This window comes from Anolis carolinensis, chromosome 2, assembly GCF_035594765.1.
Source record: "Anolis carolinensis isolate JA03-04 chromosome 2, rAnoCar3.1.pri, whole genome shotgun sequence".
Taxonomy (NCBI): domain Eukaryota; kingdom Metazoa; phylum Chordata; class Lepidosauria; order Squamata; family Dactyloidae; genus Anolis; species Anolis carolinensis.
Genome location: NC_085842.1, coordinates 306,556,547 through 306,573,228, shown reverse-complemented (window position 1 = coordinate 306,573,228; position 16,682 = coordinate 306,556,547). Strand labels below are relative to the sequence as shown.

Sequence of the window (16,682 nt, the reverse complement as noted above, 5' to 3'; positions counted from 1 at the left end):
GCCTAGACAGTAGTGAGCTAAAAGGACCACCTATCCAGTTTGGCTTAGAGAAACTTATTCTAATTCAGTCTTGTTGGATGGAAAAATATGCAAAGAGGGAAACACAGAAGGATATTAAGGAGAGGTTGAATTTATTTATGGCATGAATACAAAATCCTACTGTAATATTGATGACTCTCTTGTTTATGCTTCAGCCCATTTACTCATTATTTCACCAGCCCAGAAGACACGGTGCTCAAAAGTAAAGCTCTCAAATTCATAAATAATAACAATTCCAGTTTAGTCCACCTCAATTATAGCTCAGTCCAGGGAGCTTGCTTGCATAAGCAAGTAAAGGGGGTTCTCATCCATCTCACCACAGTCAAGAAATAATTTGTGAATTTGGCCTTCTGTGAGGGGTCAGAAAGAGGAAAAATATGATCCACCATCAATTGTTGGTTGCTCAGGAAAATGGAGATTGCTGGATGCAAGCCTAGAAACAATGAACATTTCCATAGACTTTATAGTGTTCAAAAGCACTTCTTGAATATTATGTTCTTTGATGAGCACTGAATATAAATATTGAATAATTATTGCAGCAACCCTGCAGTCCATTCATTTCTCACATTTAGATATCAAGATGGTCAATTATAAGTATTATTTCTGAACATTGTTGTAGCTGAGAGGCAAGCAGTTTGCACAGGCTTTTTCTAGTTCAGTAATTTTCAATGTGTGGGTCCCCAGATGTTTTGGCCTTCAACTCCCAGAAATCCTAACAGCTGGTAAACTGGCTGGGATTTCACCTGGGGACCCACAGGTTGGGAACTACTGTTCTAGTTCTTCACCACTTTCAGTGCTATAATTAAAGATAAAAATTTCCCCATCTATCTTTGATGTTTGAAGCAGGTTTCAGAAACCATCTTCTTCCTACTTGAGAAAAATACTATGCAGATTTCAAGTTTTAGTCATTGAACTGAAGGGAGTGGAAGAAGGGCAAATATAATATGAAAAAGTCATTCAGACTTACTTTGTTTTCAGGAGAAATGCCAAACAAGCTGGAAATTTAATGATCCACTATGTTTTCCTTCCTTCCTTCAGCAAAGAGATCCTTCTGCAAGGTTAAGGTCTTGCAGCGTAACTGATGCAGTTGCTGAGCAGTCCCATTTAACACTGGTAAGTACAGTTTTCTCATTCATGGTCTCAGTCTTTTTTCTGTGTTTTGTATAGTGACTTCAACTTTTGTTGTGTTTAGGCACTGAAATTAGTTCAGTGATGGTCCAACCATCTAATCCAAACTTTCTTGTGTATGATGGATACACAGCATAGTTCCTGGAGTAAGGATGTCCTAGATTCCAACTGAAGAAGATGCATGAAACCACGTGCAATGCTAATGCTGTTGCTTGACCAGATGGGATCTAGAGTTCAAAACTGTTTGGATTTAGAGGGCTGAATTCATAGCTTTGTAAGATCTTAGAATAGAAGTAACTACATGGGCCATATAGCCCATCCAGTCTGTTTAAGTCCTCCAAAGATGGAAAGCCCACCACTGTCCAAGGCAATCTATTCCATTATTCAACCCCTCTTGCAGTAAAAAAAAGTTCTTCCTAATGTTTAGGTGGAATCTTTTTTCTAGAAATTTGAATCAATTGATTACATTTTAATCTTTGAAGCTGCAAAACTAAACTCACCCCCATCTTCTGAGTCTTTGTTTTTAAATCTGGGTGAAAATTTCAATGACTTAAGTCTATATTTTTATTACAAAATACACATTTAGAAGATGCTTTATCCTGAATGGCTTGTCTTTATATGCATTTTGATGCTCTTCTTTGCGCCAAGAACTATGTCTCAAAATTTGGAGAAGAACAAAATCCAAAATTTAATTATGTTCCAATCCAGTATTAGTTTCAGAGGTGCAGGTCAGGCAAGGTTCATTGAACAAAATCCTTGAGCATTTTTGACATGCCCAAATTAACTCTCTGCCTTGGGTTCCTTTCTGTGTGGTTTGTCATTGAAAGACACCCTTTTAAAAAGGCTAATTATTACATTACTGCAACAAAACACTTGCCACCTTCTTCCCTGTTTGTATGAGAATGTATTCAATATGGTTACAGTACTAGTCTGTTATACGTGGCACATTAAACAAACAAGAATGGTTTCTTCACTTATTTTTCTCTCCTTTTGAATGTCAATTAACTTGAACATTGTCACAATTCAATAATAATTTTTAGAAATTCTCTGAAGGCTGGAAGCTATTACATGGGATCAGACCTCTAACCTTACATTCGTTTTTTTTTTCCTCTTTAGCAATTAAGTTATAGTCTCTATGCCCACCCATTTATGCATGCACACACATTTACTCTTTCCTGCTAGGGCAATATAATTAACTGAAATTTTGCCTCTTCCATTTTAGCTTGACTCTTCTCAAGCCTTTGCACTCGCTGGTGACCAAAGAAGTTTGCTTCATTTAATTTCTAAATGCCTCATATTTGTATTCTAGATAATTACTTTGTATCTTGCCTTGGGAAAAAATGAAATTATTTAATTAAGCTACTTTGCTGCAGTGTTTAACGCATCGCCTTTCTCCTTGCCTCATGAACATAAAGGATTTTGAAGAAAATATGCCGTTGTTTATCCTGATAGGATCTTATTCTGGAAATCATGTTTTGTGATGCTGCAATCTCTGATAGGAAATACAGGCATAAATATTTAGGATCATGATATCAATCAGTTCAGACTAGCACCTCTAATATATTACAATACATAGCAGTCATTTCCACTTCATTGTCAACCACATAACCTGCTTCCTTTAAAATCAATTAAATGTTTTTTCCATCTAAAAAAGTTTTCATTTATTTTTCCCTTTCCTGAACATATGCATATAACCTTTAACCTCCATGCTTGATCACTCCTTAACTATAACAATTATTATTATTTAACAGCAGACTGGACCACCTAGGAGAGTCCGTTCCTCAACTGTCACTGGTGGCGAGGAGTCAACGGTAATAACATCTTTATCAAGGCAAATTTATCTTCCTCTCCATCCATTTTCTTCTTCTTTTTCTTCAGAGTGCCTGCCTTATAGGTCTTCAGCCGATTATTTATTCTCTGGAAATCATTCTCCATGTAACTCTTGTGTAGATCTCTTCTTCCATGTTGTGCCTCATTTGTGAAGTTAAATTGCTTTTTCCCAGCATTCAAATTAAACCTTGTGTTTGCTGGAAAAGCATGCCTCTCGAAAGGCTTCTTTGCAGCTTCTTCTACCAAAATAGAAGGAACTGAGAAGGGAAAATTGTATTATACATGAAGGAAAATAGGTTCTATGGCAGATCATCTTCCCCGTAATCCTTAGTTTAGCCCAATGGCAAATACAAAGCTTCAATACTGAGAATAGCCTGTGTGAATCCTGTTTGCTTGCACTAGTTATAAAATAAGGGAGCTGTGGTAAGTTATAATATAAATTGAAATTTCAACCAGTAGACATTAGAAAAGAATTAGATACCTGGTACTTTACCATTCCTAGTCCCCACAACCTAGTCCCCCTAGATTTGAAAAATATAGGGAAAAGGTACTTAGGTAATATACAAATGCAGCCAAATCTTATAGGCAAGGAATGTCCACCACCAGTCCATTTGGGACAAATTGAAAAGTGAACTAATGTTGGGAAGAAATCAGTCATGACAGTTAGAAGTAGAATCATAATGCTATAACTGTGTTGAGTGAAGTGACTTAGTCAGTCGATCATCTCCTTCTATTTATTTCTATTTAAATCTATCCAGACATTAAAACAAGCTTTTTTTTAAAAGAGATGTTTGCTGGGGCTCTACCACTGTAGTATTTCCAAGTGACCTGTAAAAACAATTATGGTTGCCCACTAGTGCTTGTGAGAAAGACACAAAGGGGAAAGTTGGCAATAAACGGAGCAATTATGAGTGCTGAAAATGAATACAGGCTTGCACTCTGTTGCAAGCTGTATTTTGCTCTTTGCAATGTTTAGATCTTGGTCTTCTTAAGCTACAGACACACAATCATTTTTCAAGTTAGCTTCAGGTAATGTATATGTTATAGAGGGAGAGAGTACAATTGGTTCCAATACCACCACCCCCCAATACTAAAATCTGTGAATGCTTAAGTTCTGCTATATACAATAGTGTAGTAAAATTGTGTCCTTTTTTAAAATGTCAAAATAAAAGGTTGCTTTTTGGAATTTTTAATAAATATTTTCAGGCAACTGATGGTTGAATCTGTGGATACAGAATCCTTGGATACGGAGTTATGGCTATACTGCCAGTCGAATATAGCTTTCAAGGCCATGTTTGTCTCTCCCATCACACACATTAAGACTTTACTAGCACACTGTGTTGTAAGCTTGAAATCTCTGGTAAAGCTAGATATTTTTCCCTAAATGGTATTAATTTTATTTGTGGCGAATATTGCAGTATAGAGTAGTGCTTTAAAATTATCTGATGTGAAGGGCTCTGAGGGCTTTTCTCCCCCAAAAGAGCAGGGACTAGCACCATACCTTTTCCCATTGACTACAACTTTATTTTTCTTTCCTGAATGCTTAACACAAAGCAGTTGTCAGTAGCTCATAGACTGACACCCGTCAACTTTCAGAAAAACTGGTAGAGGAACTAATATGCAAAAGGGACTCTGTAGCCAATACTCATTAGAGAAGATAGCATTGATTTTGCACAGAATAGTAGAAAATGCAAGCCAGTATCTCCATACATTTTTGTGCTAGAGATAAAGTTTGAGCACAAGATAGTACAGTGTTGGAAGAAGAACGCCTTCTTACCTTTTCAGACAGTACTGTTTCAAATAGATCTTTAATGCATCTTTTGCCATTAGTAAATCTTGGCACTTCAGTTTAATCTTTAAAATACTAATGAAAGAAACCTATGTGACAAGGTTTGTAATCAGGGTGAAATTGTCTAGAATTTCTGTTTGGGACTTGGGGGGCAAATGATTCAGATCCAAATGCTCCCAGGTTCAGTGTGAGTGGCTTGTTGGACTAACCTATGTCTCTGCATTGTTATGAGGATAACATGGGGAAGGGCTTCCTACGAGAAAGCTGAGACATTAAAATGAATTAAACAGTATCCTCAGATCTTTCTAAATCTCATTTATTTAGAACAGGATTTCCACATCTGAAAGTCTATTTGATGGTTAACCAGTGTATTTTGATTCAGAGCTACACAGTCTTGATCACTCCAGCAAGGCAGATATTATTCACAGGTCCAGTAATGGTGGTTCACAGAGGATTTGTTTTTACTACTTTTCTGAGACTAGTAAAACTGAGAAAATGAAAGTGAACATTATACATGATTCAAAGAAGAATGACTAGTCAACGAAAACAGCAGAATTAGTTTAGGGTGATCCTAATGGTTGTGTATTGATTCTGTCCAGTCTTCTTGTGGTCTTATTCTTTTTCCTGTTGTCTGTCTTTAATGAACAAATTCCATCTTCAGCAAGGATTAAGCTGCTTCTGTCATCCTGGATGTGTTTATAGTCTGCTGATTTCAGTGCACAGCAGTTTACTTATGACTTCACCAATCACCCTCCCAGTGATGGAACCAAATCTTATCTGTCTTTAGGCGAACCTCCTTTAGCAGAAGAGATGCGTCAATGCACATCTTCCAGCGATATTGCTATAAACATTGCTTATGAGAATGATTCCTGTCACAAAGTAACATTTTGGTAATTTCTTGTATAAACAGCCATCAGTGGCCTATGTACATACTACACCAGGCTTACCTTCGGGCTGGGAAGAAAGGAAAGATGCTAAGGGACGTACTTATTATGTCAATCATAACAACCGAACCACAACTTGGACCCGGCCTATTATGCAGGTATGAATCTTACTATCCTGCAAAAGCATTTGGACCATAGGGAATACATAGTCATGTTCCATCCCATCATTGTGTCAGTTTTCAGGATGAAAGCTGTGAATAGGAAAAGGAAATCACTTACATTTGGAAAGATATTCTCTGTTTAAGACAAGGTACCAGGTACAGTATGTCTCAAACCTGCCAGGTTTGCATTGCAGCACTTAATGACATCGACATTGTTCAGGAATATTTGTGGATTTTTGCAATATTCAGATATGCTAGCTTATAGAGTTGTGTAGAAAAAAACACTTTTTGTGACTCTCTTTGTCTAAAATATAACCCAGTGGACAAATGGGAACATATGCGATTATAAGTTTGGGCCTATAGTAGTTATCAGCCTTAGCAGCACTGATTGGCCCTTGCAACCTCACCTTTCCTTGGAGCAAATTTCCTCCTTAATTACAGTTTCACAATACTAATATTAAACCTTATTAAAGCTGGCTGGGATTTCTCATCAAATGCTGGTGGGCTTCAGAACTGAATTGAAGGGGAATCCAGTTAATGACAAATATCAGTGCTTGTTAGCTGCTCATACATCTGTGTAGTTGTCCAGCCAGGAGCTGCGGATGAATCCTACAGCTATGACCCATGGGCAACTGGCACTTTCTTATCACAACCATTGATTTGCTTACCTTTCAACAGTGTTCAGCTTTTTGCAGTTACATTACCTCTCCTGTTACATTGATTTGCTTATTCTTAGTAGCTGCTGTATGCAGAACATGTAGTAGATGTCTGAGAGATGCCATAGGAAGCTAGCATATGCAAAGAAACCACATTCTAAATACTCAAAAGCAACACTATATAATTAGACCATCGGAACATTTAAAATTTTTGATAGGCATATAATATAGCAGGTAATGGAAGAACTGTGAATCAGTTATACTGATATTCCCTTTCCATAATACTATAGGAGTTAATCAGGGTACCACCATTCAGAAACTGTTCCAACAGTTTGCAGGGGAAATAAAAAACCTTTAATCCATGTGCTGAACCTTTTGGACCCCGAAGTTCGGATAAATCTCATACAAATTGCATACTTTAATTTGGCTAAATCATAGATAGAAGGGTCCCTTCTGCCCATCACCACCAAATCTGTTGGTTTCACATAATTATGTGTAGGCATCAAATTGTTGCCAATTGTGTACACCGCCCTGAGTCCCTTCGAGTGAGAAGGGCGGGATATAAATGTTTGAAATAAATAAATAGATTTGATTGAAATGTTCCATCTCTGAATCTGCAGATCCTCCAGCATTACTCTATGGTCAGTGTTCTCCATAATTTGACTATAGTTATGTTAGAAGATCTTGAGATTCCCTAGTGAGAACACCTCTGTAAGGCTCCCAAGGTCATATAATCATATAGCTGGAAGAGACCTTGTGGACCCTCCTGTCCAACCCCCTTCCAAGAAGCAGGAAAATCACATTCAAATCATCCCCAACAGATGGCCATCCATCCTCTGCTTAAAAGCCTCCAAAGAAGGAGCCTCCACCACACTCCAGGGCATAGAGTTCCTTCTGAACAGCTCTCACAGTTAGGAAGTTCTTCCTGATGTTCAGGTGGAATCTCCTTTCCTGTAGTTTGAAGCCATTGTTCCACATCCTAGTCTCGAGGGCAGCAGAAAACAAGCTTGCTCCCTCCTCCCTGTGACTTCCCCTCACATATTTATACATGACCATTGTGTCTCCTCTCAGCCTTCTCTTCTACAGCCTAAACATATCCCGCTCTTTCAGCCGCTCCTCATAGGGCTTGTTCTCCAGAACTTTGAGCATTTTGGTCACCCTCCTCTGGACACATTCCAACATGTCAACATCTCCCTTAAATTGCGGTGCCCAAAATTGGACACAGTATTCCAGGTGTGGTCTGACCAAGGCAGAAGAGAGGGGTAGCATGACTTCCCTGGATCTAGACACTATACTCCTATTTATGCAGGCCAAAATCCCTTTGGTCCCTAGTGCTGACATATTGTTTTTGTTTGTAGTTTTTCACTTTTACAAGGGTCCTATTCTGCTAACCTCAGCAAATGTGTAATTTAAGCACTGGATAAACTATATATCTAGATGCTTTGCCCATCAAAGTTTGACAAAATAGTCATACAGCCTTACACTTTGAAATAGAAATGCACTGCATTAGGATATATTTAGAATCCTCTTGAGAAGTAGAACATTGTCTGTGACAATGAGTATTTTCAGCGATGTTGCTTTTCTTAGATAAAAGTGCACTCTCAGAAACATTCATTATAACTTGTTAAAACTTTTCAGTTGTGTGTTTTCTAAATATTGTATCATGAAATAGCATGGCTTTCAGCAAGGAAGGTGGTAACATGCAGCTAACTTGTGTTTGCCTCTAAACTAGCTTGCAGAAGATGGCGCAACTGGGTCAACCTCAAACAGTAACAACCACCTAACCGAGCCTCAGATAAGACGGCCTCGTAGCCTCAGTACTCCCACAGTAACATTATCTGCACCACTTGAGGTGAGATATTCTTTCCCAATTAACAAGTCTTTACATTTCCCTGGATCCATATTCTGTTCATCTCATTGTTTCCCCTTTTCCATTTTTTCAGTCGGTATCTCCTTATGATATAACATCTTTGGACCTCAAAAAGTCATGTTTGCCCTTATAAATTGCTTCCCCCCCCCCCTATTGTTTTCTATTTTGTACCGTTACACATTTTTGGTCTGTCCGGTTCTCATGTCTTACAGTTTTTAATCATTTTTCCTGTCAAGCATCTTCTTCCATCATAACTGCATATTAGATTCATTGTGCAATTATTTCAAATCTTCAACTTCTTTAGAAACATTCTTAGAAACTGAACTAGGTTCTTTTAAAAAAAGATCCCACAACTGTTTTTGTTTATACTGTTTAAAGGGTCTATACTGTGTTGTACGAGTTGTTGTGTCTGTGTTGCTTTTGATTGTTTGTTTTTTCATGTTCAAAGTGTGGTGAAGATCTTTTTGAAGGTTTTGGGTTTTCTTTTTCCTTTTCAGTATCCGTAAGCTAAAAGTATTAAGAAGATTTATTTGGCAAATGTAAGGAGTAACATGACTGCATTCTAGATGTACCTGCAACAAAAAAAGGAGGGTGGCTGAAAATTACATGCTTGAATGTCTGATATTAGTTGTAAATGGTCTGATGCTCGAATGTCAGAATATGTAAGCCAGGTTGCCATGCTATGTTGTGTTGTAGACTTCTTCTTTATGTTAATTCCTTTATTGCTCAATTCTCTTCAACTCTATAAAATAATTTTTGTGTTTCTTGTACTGTCATGTAGTTTCTGTATTGTACATAGTTGCTCTGCTGTCACATTGATATTGATAGCCAAAGGAGGGAAAGGGCTATATTTTAGTTTTTAGTAATTCCCAATGAAATCATATGCCTGTGTCTACTCAGCTGCAAGTCTTAATGTTTTCAGTGAAGCTTACTACCTGGAAAGTATGCAACAGATTGCCATAAATGATATTTAAGGACTGAAATGAGAAACTGCAGTATTTGTAATTACATAAGGCTGGGCTTTTAAGTATATCAAATATTTAAATATCATGGCTCTGGTTATGTTGATCAGTAAGATAAGCTGTTACAGAAAATATAACTTGTCTGTAATACATTCGCCTCCATTTAACTTTTAATTAATTAGATACTCAATACCAGATTAGGTCTTACCTCAAAAGGCAAGCAAGATAAGGCTTGGTTTGAACTTAGAAAGGAATTTACCAAGTGTATAAAGAAGAAGGCAATTGCAAATCACCTCTGATTATTTCTAGGCCAAGAAAAGCCTGTGAAATTCATGAGCTTACCATAGATTGGCAGGCAGTCTAAAGGCACATACAAAACAAAACAAAATAAAGCCGCTAAGCGCAATAAGATGTAACAGGACAAAACAATTAATGAACATTGTCTTGAATGCTTATTTATGTACTATGTCATTGTTTACAATTTATACATTGGTTGATTTTGTATTGTATTTTAAAATGTTGGAAGCCACTTTGGGTCCACAATGTGGGAGAAAAGTAGCATATAAATAAAGATTGTTGTTGTTATTATTATTAACAATATCAAGATAGTAGGCAATGGGGCTGGAAATATTATGAATGTGTTTTTAAAAGAACACATCAACTCATAACGGACAAAGCAAGGAGTTATTATTAGGAGTTATTATGAAGGAAGGTTCTTAGCACCTCATTCCCCTTAACAAATGGATGATGAATATATGCCCATTCAGGATAGCTCACACAGAGACCCCATTCCCCATAAACTCTCTGAATAAGCCGTCACCAGGAGGTAGTTTATGTATTTATGTATCATAACTAGAAGCTCCATCTCCCCACCTATAACTCCTCTTATTGTTCTTCCTTGTATTTGCACTTCCAAACAGTTACTCTAAATGAATGGCATATGCTATTCATTGATATATCCAGAGCATAAGGTATGGTTTGAGGGCATATGATGCGTCCAATTTACTGCAGCTCACCAGCTCTGTTTGTTTATCAGTCCTTGAATGGGAAACTGCCAGGGAACCTTATGGATGTCACCTTCAGTTCCGTGGTGGAAGAAACATGGGATATAAATATACAAAATAAATAAGTATAATGATCTATATGTCCAATATATATAACTTTCTCACAAGCATACATTTATCCATGTGCATTCCTAATCCCTTTCATCTTCATTTTGTGTTCCTCCTCACATCCTATGCCTATGGTATACACATCCTATATACGATACTATACCAAACTGGCTGTATTGTATATAACCTTCACATCACATCAGGTAAATCATATCTGTATGAGTCATTAATTCTTGTGAAGGACTAGGAGGATTTCAGAGCTCTGGGACAGGTGGCACTACTGAAAGCCTGGAAGTTACTATGCTCATTGCAAATAACAACTTTGGCATAATTAAATCTACTTAATAATGTAATGATGGATTACATCCCTCCTTTTGCAATGTAACTGTAACTGTTTTAATCACTTTTTGTCATCACCAGGATATACACCACACTACTGAGTTGCGTTTTGTGTCATATTCAGTTATCGCAACGTTTTCGCTTTTTAAAACGTAATTAAAAATATTGGCTACTTCCAGATAATAAGAAACTTGGGAGTTTCTAAACTGTAATAATAACAGCAACTGCTGGCAGACAAACCTGGAATTGTAACTTAATGATTTTTAATGTTCACTTTCTACATTAAAAATCTACCTTGCCTTGGTTGCCTTTTTCCTTCAAGCTATAATTGTGCTTTTATTTTATTTTTATCTTCTGCTTTTTCCAGCATTGAGTTAAAATTGCAGTCATCAAGTGCAGGCATTACGCTTCTTGAGATAAAACAGCCTGATGCTCTGATGGCTTGAAGTGTCAGTGCTGTGATTTTCTGGGTAATGGAATTGCATTTGGGATGTGGAGGGATGATGAAAGTGTTGGAAGTCTGGGCAACTTCTCAGTCCATACCGAAGGAGGTGCATGCCTCTACCTAAGGAAAACGGTTCCAGCATATTGTATTGAGGCTAGAAACCAATCAATCACCAGATGAAATGACATTGTGTGGTCACGCAGACATTACAGTGTATAAGACAAAACATATAGCTAATTTCCTGGCAGGCTAGTGATAGAAATTATGGCTAAATCATGTGGACTCAACCTTTTAGCTGCTGCAGAGAGGCTACAATGATGCAAAGCTGGGTTTTCAGAGGAAATAATGCATTCGTTAATGCAGCTCAGTGGGAAATGTGATTTTCCTCTGGAGTTTCCAGGAGATTTGGAGATGTGGACAGCTGGATCTGGCTGGCTCTAGCCTGATCCATTATCAACATGTTCAATGGACCTACCATGTGTCGCCAGTCACAAGAAACTCCCTTGCAGAGGCTTGCTAGTGATGTTGCTACTGGTAAGGTCGCATTAGGGCACCAAGTCATGCAACCAAGAAATGAAACATCACCAGCAAGCCTCAGCAAGGAAGCTAACTACTTTGAGGCATCTGGGTACTCAAAGAATTTCAGGAATGTTGCCAGGCTGCATCAGGACAGCTCCAGAGCTGTTTACCCCAGATTAGATATCTAGACATGGCCCGTATCTGTCATTTCATTCCTTGTGTCCCTAATGAAAATCCATGTTTAACCCAATACCATTTATACCCCAATATCGAGGGCTAGTTGTGATTCTTAATGCTGCTCTTTTCCACAGGGTCTTCTGAAGGAGTCTCCGGTGCGAAGAGCTGTGAAGGACACTCTTTCTAACCCACAGTCTCCACAGCCTTCTCCCTATAATTCTCCAAAACCACAGCATAAATTGACACAAAGCTTCTTGCCTCCTGGATGGGAGATGCGAATAGCTCCTAATGGCAGGCCTTTCTTCATCGACCATAACACGAAGACCACGACATGGGTAAGATGGATACTTTCACATAATTTTTGTGCACTTGTTTTATTCTTTCTTTTTTCCCTGACTTCATAAAGATTACCCAAAACGACATGCAATAAAATAGGTAAGAACATTGTTCTAAAAGAGTAAGAACAATTTTAAAGCCAGTTCGAAAAGCCAAGGGCTATACTGAAAAATATTATTTTGCCTGCCTGATGGAAAGAGCTAGGCTGATTTCCCTTGAGAGACAGTAAACGAAGTGAAGTGATACTACAGAGAACTATGCATCATATGTGTAATGATGTTTTTTTCTAACATAATCTTTGTGGAATGATTGAATAGTGCTTTCAGCAACAGCTTATATCAGTTCTTCTCCTTTTTTTATAGACACATGGTATTTTTGCAATCACATCCTAAATTGTGCTGTGTATTGAAAATGACCAAATTCATCACATTTTCCAATGATAAATATGTCAGTGGAAATGATACTTCAAAGAAGTATTAAAGACTGATGACAGCCCCCCACACCCGAAACCTTAGAGTACATTTGGAGTTTGCTTTTTCTCTAGTTATGTCTCTGTCTGATTTAACTGAGCATTTGCGTGTGGAGTGAGGGAATTATTAATGTATAGGCTTCACACTGTTTGAATGAGTTATGTTGTCTAAACAGGTAATGCCTTGGCTTTATCAAGGCAAAGTTCAACAAAATCTGTGCTGTTTTTCCATTTTTCCTAATCTATTTGTTATTCTAATTTTGTCTGACATCCAAGTGAAGACAAATAATTGTTGGGTTGCTCATATTGTATACTTCAGTCATTATTTCTCTTGTGCTTAATAACATATCTTGAATTATTATAGTTATGCAGTCTGTTTATCCTCTCCCCTTCAAGTGTTTTCTTCACTGACCTTCTTAGGTTGCTTATTTCTTGAGATATTTAGGAATTGAAAAGGAATGTGCATTTTGGTACACCTTCACATTTCATAAGGAATTCAGTTTAATGTCAGTGCAGGTAGATGTTGTTGGTAATGCCCAAAAATGGAAAAATCTTTGTGGTGTGGTGGTTTTATTAGTATATTGGGAAACCAGGGTTTGAATCTCCACTTGGCCTTGGAAACCCACTTTGTAATTCTTAGCTAAAGTCCCAACTACACTGACAATTTAATGTAGTTTCAAACCAGTATTGAAGAAAGTAGTTTCACTGTGCAGATGATTACATAGGAAATCCTGGAACTGGTTTGAAGGCCGGATGGTGATTTCACAAACCAAGAACTGCTGCTGGACATTAAGGATTTGATTTCACACACTTTTATGGGAGTTTGTTGTGTGGCCACCACAGTTTGAATCTAGTTTTAAATGGCCAGTGTAGATGGGGCCTGAGTCCCATTCTCTCATCTCAGAAATCCCTTTCAATTTAGGATTACTATAAGTTGGAAACGACTTGAAGGCACATAATCACAACAGCTTAACAGGTCACCATGCAATTGCTAATATTCTGGAGAGGTAGTCTTAAAACAGCCACACAAGTTACTGTATAACAGTATTTTATTCTTACTTATTTAATTTGTATTCTCTCCCAACACAAGACCTACTTTGTACCTGCTGATTAACTTTGTATATGGTAATGAAAGTGTACAGTCAATATTGTAATAGGTTTCAAGAGCATTCTTTTAAAATGGTTCCACACTTAGTTTATATTAAATGGCAAAAGTAAAACAGCATGGCTGCAAGAGCCCAACTGCTGTCTTTCTGGAAGCTAAGAACTGAATGATGAAGTCACTTTGATTGGGGGGAAATATGCTACAGTGTTCTTACAGCAGCTTGCTTGTTGTTACAGGAAGATCCTCGGCTCAAATTCCCAGTCCATCTGAGGCCAAAACCTGCTTTAAACCCCAACGACTTGGGTCCCCTCCCTGTAAGTCTTTGTGTTACACATTTGTATAGCTGCATCTTCTGTGCTCGCTGCATGCATGGGCAGATCTCTGTGTGGTGGTAGACACATGTTTTGTTTCTAGTGCTAAAAAGCTTCCCTGTGAAAGGGAACAGGTTCCCCTAAGCTTTCTTAACAGCATTTTGAAGTGGTCAGACACTTGATTACTTGTCTGTAAAGCCAACCCATTTTGCAGCAGCATACACAACAACGAAACAGCAACGGTTCAGGGTCAAGGCACTTTAGGTCATCGTTGGCTCTGCATTTTGGGTGACTACTATCAAAACAAAAGCAATAAACAGGTTTTAATCAAAGGGAAGAATAGCACCTACCATTAGGAAATATCCGTAATTACATAAAGTATTATTCGCTTGCAAGTTTGTGAAATGGTTATCTGTTTTTTGACATAACTTTCATCTGTAAATTAAGCCTCTGAATTTCAAGTGGGGAATAAGGTGATATTTTCCTCTTAAAGGCAGACATTTTGTAGGATCTAACTCATTACTAAAAGATGCTGCTGCATTCCATTCTATCCAGAATAGAAAGGACCGCATTGTTGTTTTCCATGGGCTGGATTTCCCCAAAATACTTTCTTTATGTCTGAGTTGGTACCCGGCAAAAGTTTTCTACTGCTATTTCTGTTAGCCATGATGGCTGAAACTGATGTTTTGTAATCCGAAACATCAAATAGGCACAAACATGTAGAAGGCTACCTTCAATTATCATTAACAAGCTGCCTAAAATGGAGCCTGTCCATGGGTTTTATCTGAGGTTAGTTTTTCCCAGTCTTAGATCCCCCCCCCCCCCCAGGTGATGATAGATTATAACTGTAATTGCCCCATTGCAGTCACTATGCTTGCTTGGACTGATGGAAGCTGCAGTCCAAAACCATAAGAGGGTACCATTATGGGGAAGGCTTTTCTGCCCCAGCATTGTCTGCTTTGTCTTCAACATAAAGGCTCTTGCTAGTCAAGAGATCTGTTTTAAATGGAGATGCTATGGGCAAGCTCTCTAACTCTCAAACTGGCATTACCAGTGGCTGTGGTGAGTTTCTGTTGCAAGCAGTCTTGTCCACAACTAGAATCCTGGGAGTTTTCAAGCACCAGCAAGATTTGTACAAGCTTAGGAAAGCTTCCCATATTTCTTCTCAAAAGCAGCTGTGTCTGCAGCCCATCAAGTTCCATATTTCCAATATAGTAGAAACATAGCCGTATTTGTCTGGAATGTCAGTATGGAAAGGGATCTTATAGCAACTTAGAGTACCATAAGATGAATAAGCCTACTTCTTTGGAACTTGATAGTATAAACTTTTGCAGACTAAGCCTGAGAAAATATCTGAGCTGCATCTGAGGAAGTAGACTTAGTCCATGAAAGTTATGCTACCATCTTCATTGTCTCAGTTACTCTCTAAGGAGCTACAAGATCACTTTGCATCCATTTTAGTAGTTATTACATGCTCACAGATCTTCTGCTGTGAGACCCAATAAATTTATTTATTGTCTTTTCAAAATAGCACCTTTAGGGATAGAAACAGAGGGACCTGTTTTATTTATTGATTTCCCAGCCACCCTCGTAAGAGCAACAATATTACACACATGATGTAAAATAGATAAATCATAAGTCTCAAAGTCACAAAATTGTATATTTAACATTGCAAATATTTTACATAATAACTACTTACTTTAAAAAAATACTATTTATGTAGTTAGGCACTATGTAAGATTCTCAGGGATCTGTCTACTGTGATAAACAATGGTTCTTTGGAATTTCAGACACTGAGTTTCTTTGGCTCTTTTTGAAGATCTCAGCAATTGAAACTGAGACCTTTTGAAAACAAAGCACAACCTCTATTTCTGAGGGTCCATCTACACTCATAGAATCATAGAATCGTGGAGTTGGAAGAGACCTCATGAGCCATCCAGTCCAACCCCCTGCCAAGAAGCAGGAAATCGCATTCAAAGCACCCCCGACAGATGGCCATCCAGCCTCTGTTTAAAAGCCTCCAAAGAAGGAGCCTCCACCACAGTCCGGGGAAGAGAGTTCCACAGTCGAACAGCCCTTCTCACAGTGAGGAAGTTCTTCCTGATGTTCAGGTGGAATCTCCTTTCCTGTATTTTGAAGCCATTGTTCCGTGTCCTAGTCTGCAGGGCAGCAGAAAACAAGCTTGCTCCCTCCTCCCTATGACTTCCCCTCACATATTTGTACAATGGTTTTCATGTCTCATCTCAGCCTTCTCTTCTGCAGGCTAAACATGCCCAGTTCTTTAAGCCTCTCCTCATAGGGCTTGTTCTCCAGACCTTTGATCATTTTAGTCGCTCTCCTCTGGACACTGTACAATTTCTCACCACTTTAACTGCCATGAATGGAAGAAAGAGAACAAATGAGAACTAAGGAAAGTCCTCAGATATGGTTTTAAGTTTGAATTGACCAGGAAAACAAATGTTGCTCCCCCCCCCCCCCCGCCCCAACTAGTCAGATAGGATGGTATGCAATTTATTGTCATTGTTTCTGGGCATATTCCAACTACCCTTT

At 38.2% G+C, this 16,682-nt stretch overlaps 1 protein-coding gene across 12 annotated transcripts in view; it reads left to right on the top strand.

The window, feature by feature from the left end:
• nedd4l (NEDD4 like E3 ubiquitin protein ligase) overlaps positions 1-16,682 on the top strand; it is a 284,446-nt gene that overhangs the window by 226,019 nt on the left and 41,745 nt on the right. For 6 of the 12 annotated variants that reach the window (XM_016995252.2, XM_062972534.1, XM_016995254.2 and 3 more), the window contains 6 exons: positions 1,078-1,152; positions 2,919-2,978; positions 5,697-5,828; positions 8,220-8,339; positions 12,046-12,246; positions 14,058-14,135. In XM_016995252.2, the coding sequence (XP_016850741.2) occupies positions 1,078-1,152; positions 2,919-2,978; positions 5,697-5,828; positions 8,220-8,339; positions 12,046-12,246; positions 14,058-14,135 (666 nt within the window). The remainder of the gene's footprint in view (positions 1-1,077; positions 1,153-2,918; positions 2,979-5,696; positions 5,829-8,219; positions 8,340-12,045; positions 12,247-14,057; positions 14,136-16,682) is intronic. The other 6 variants (XM_062972535.1, XM_016995249.2, XM_062972532.1 and 3 more) reach the window with 3 other exon arrangements.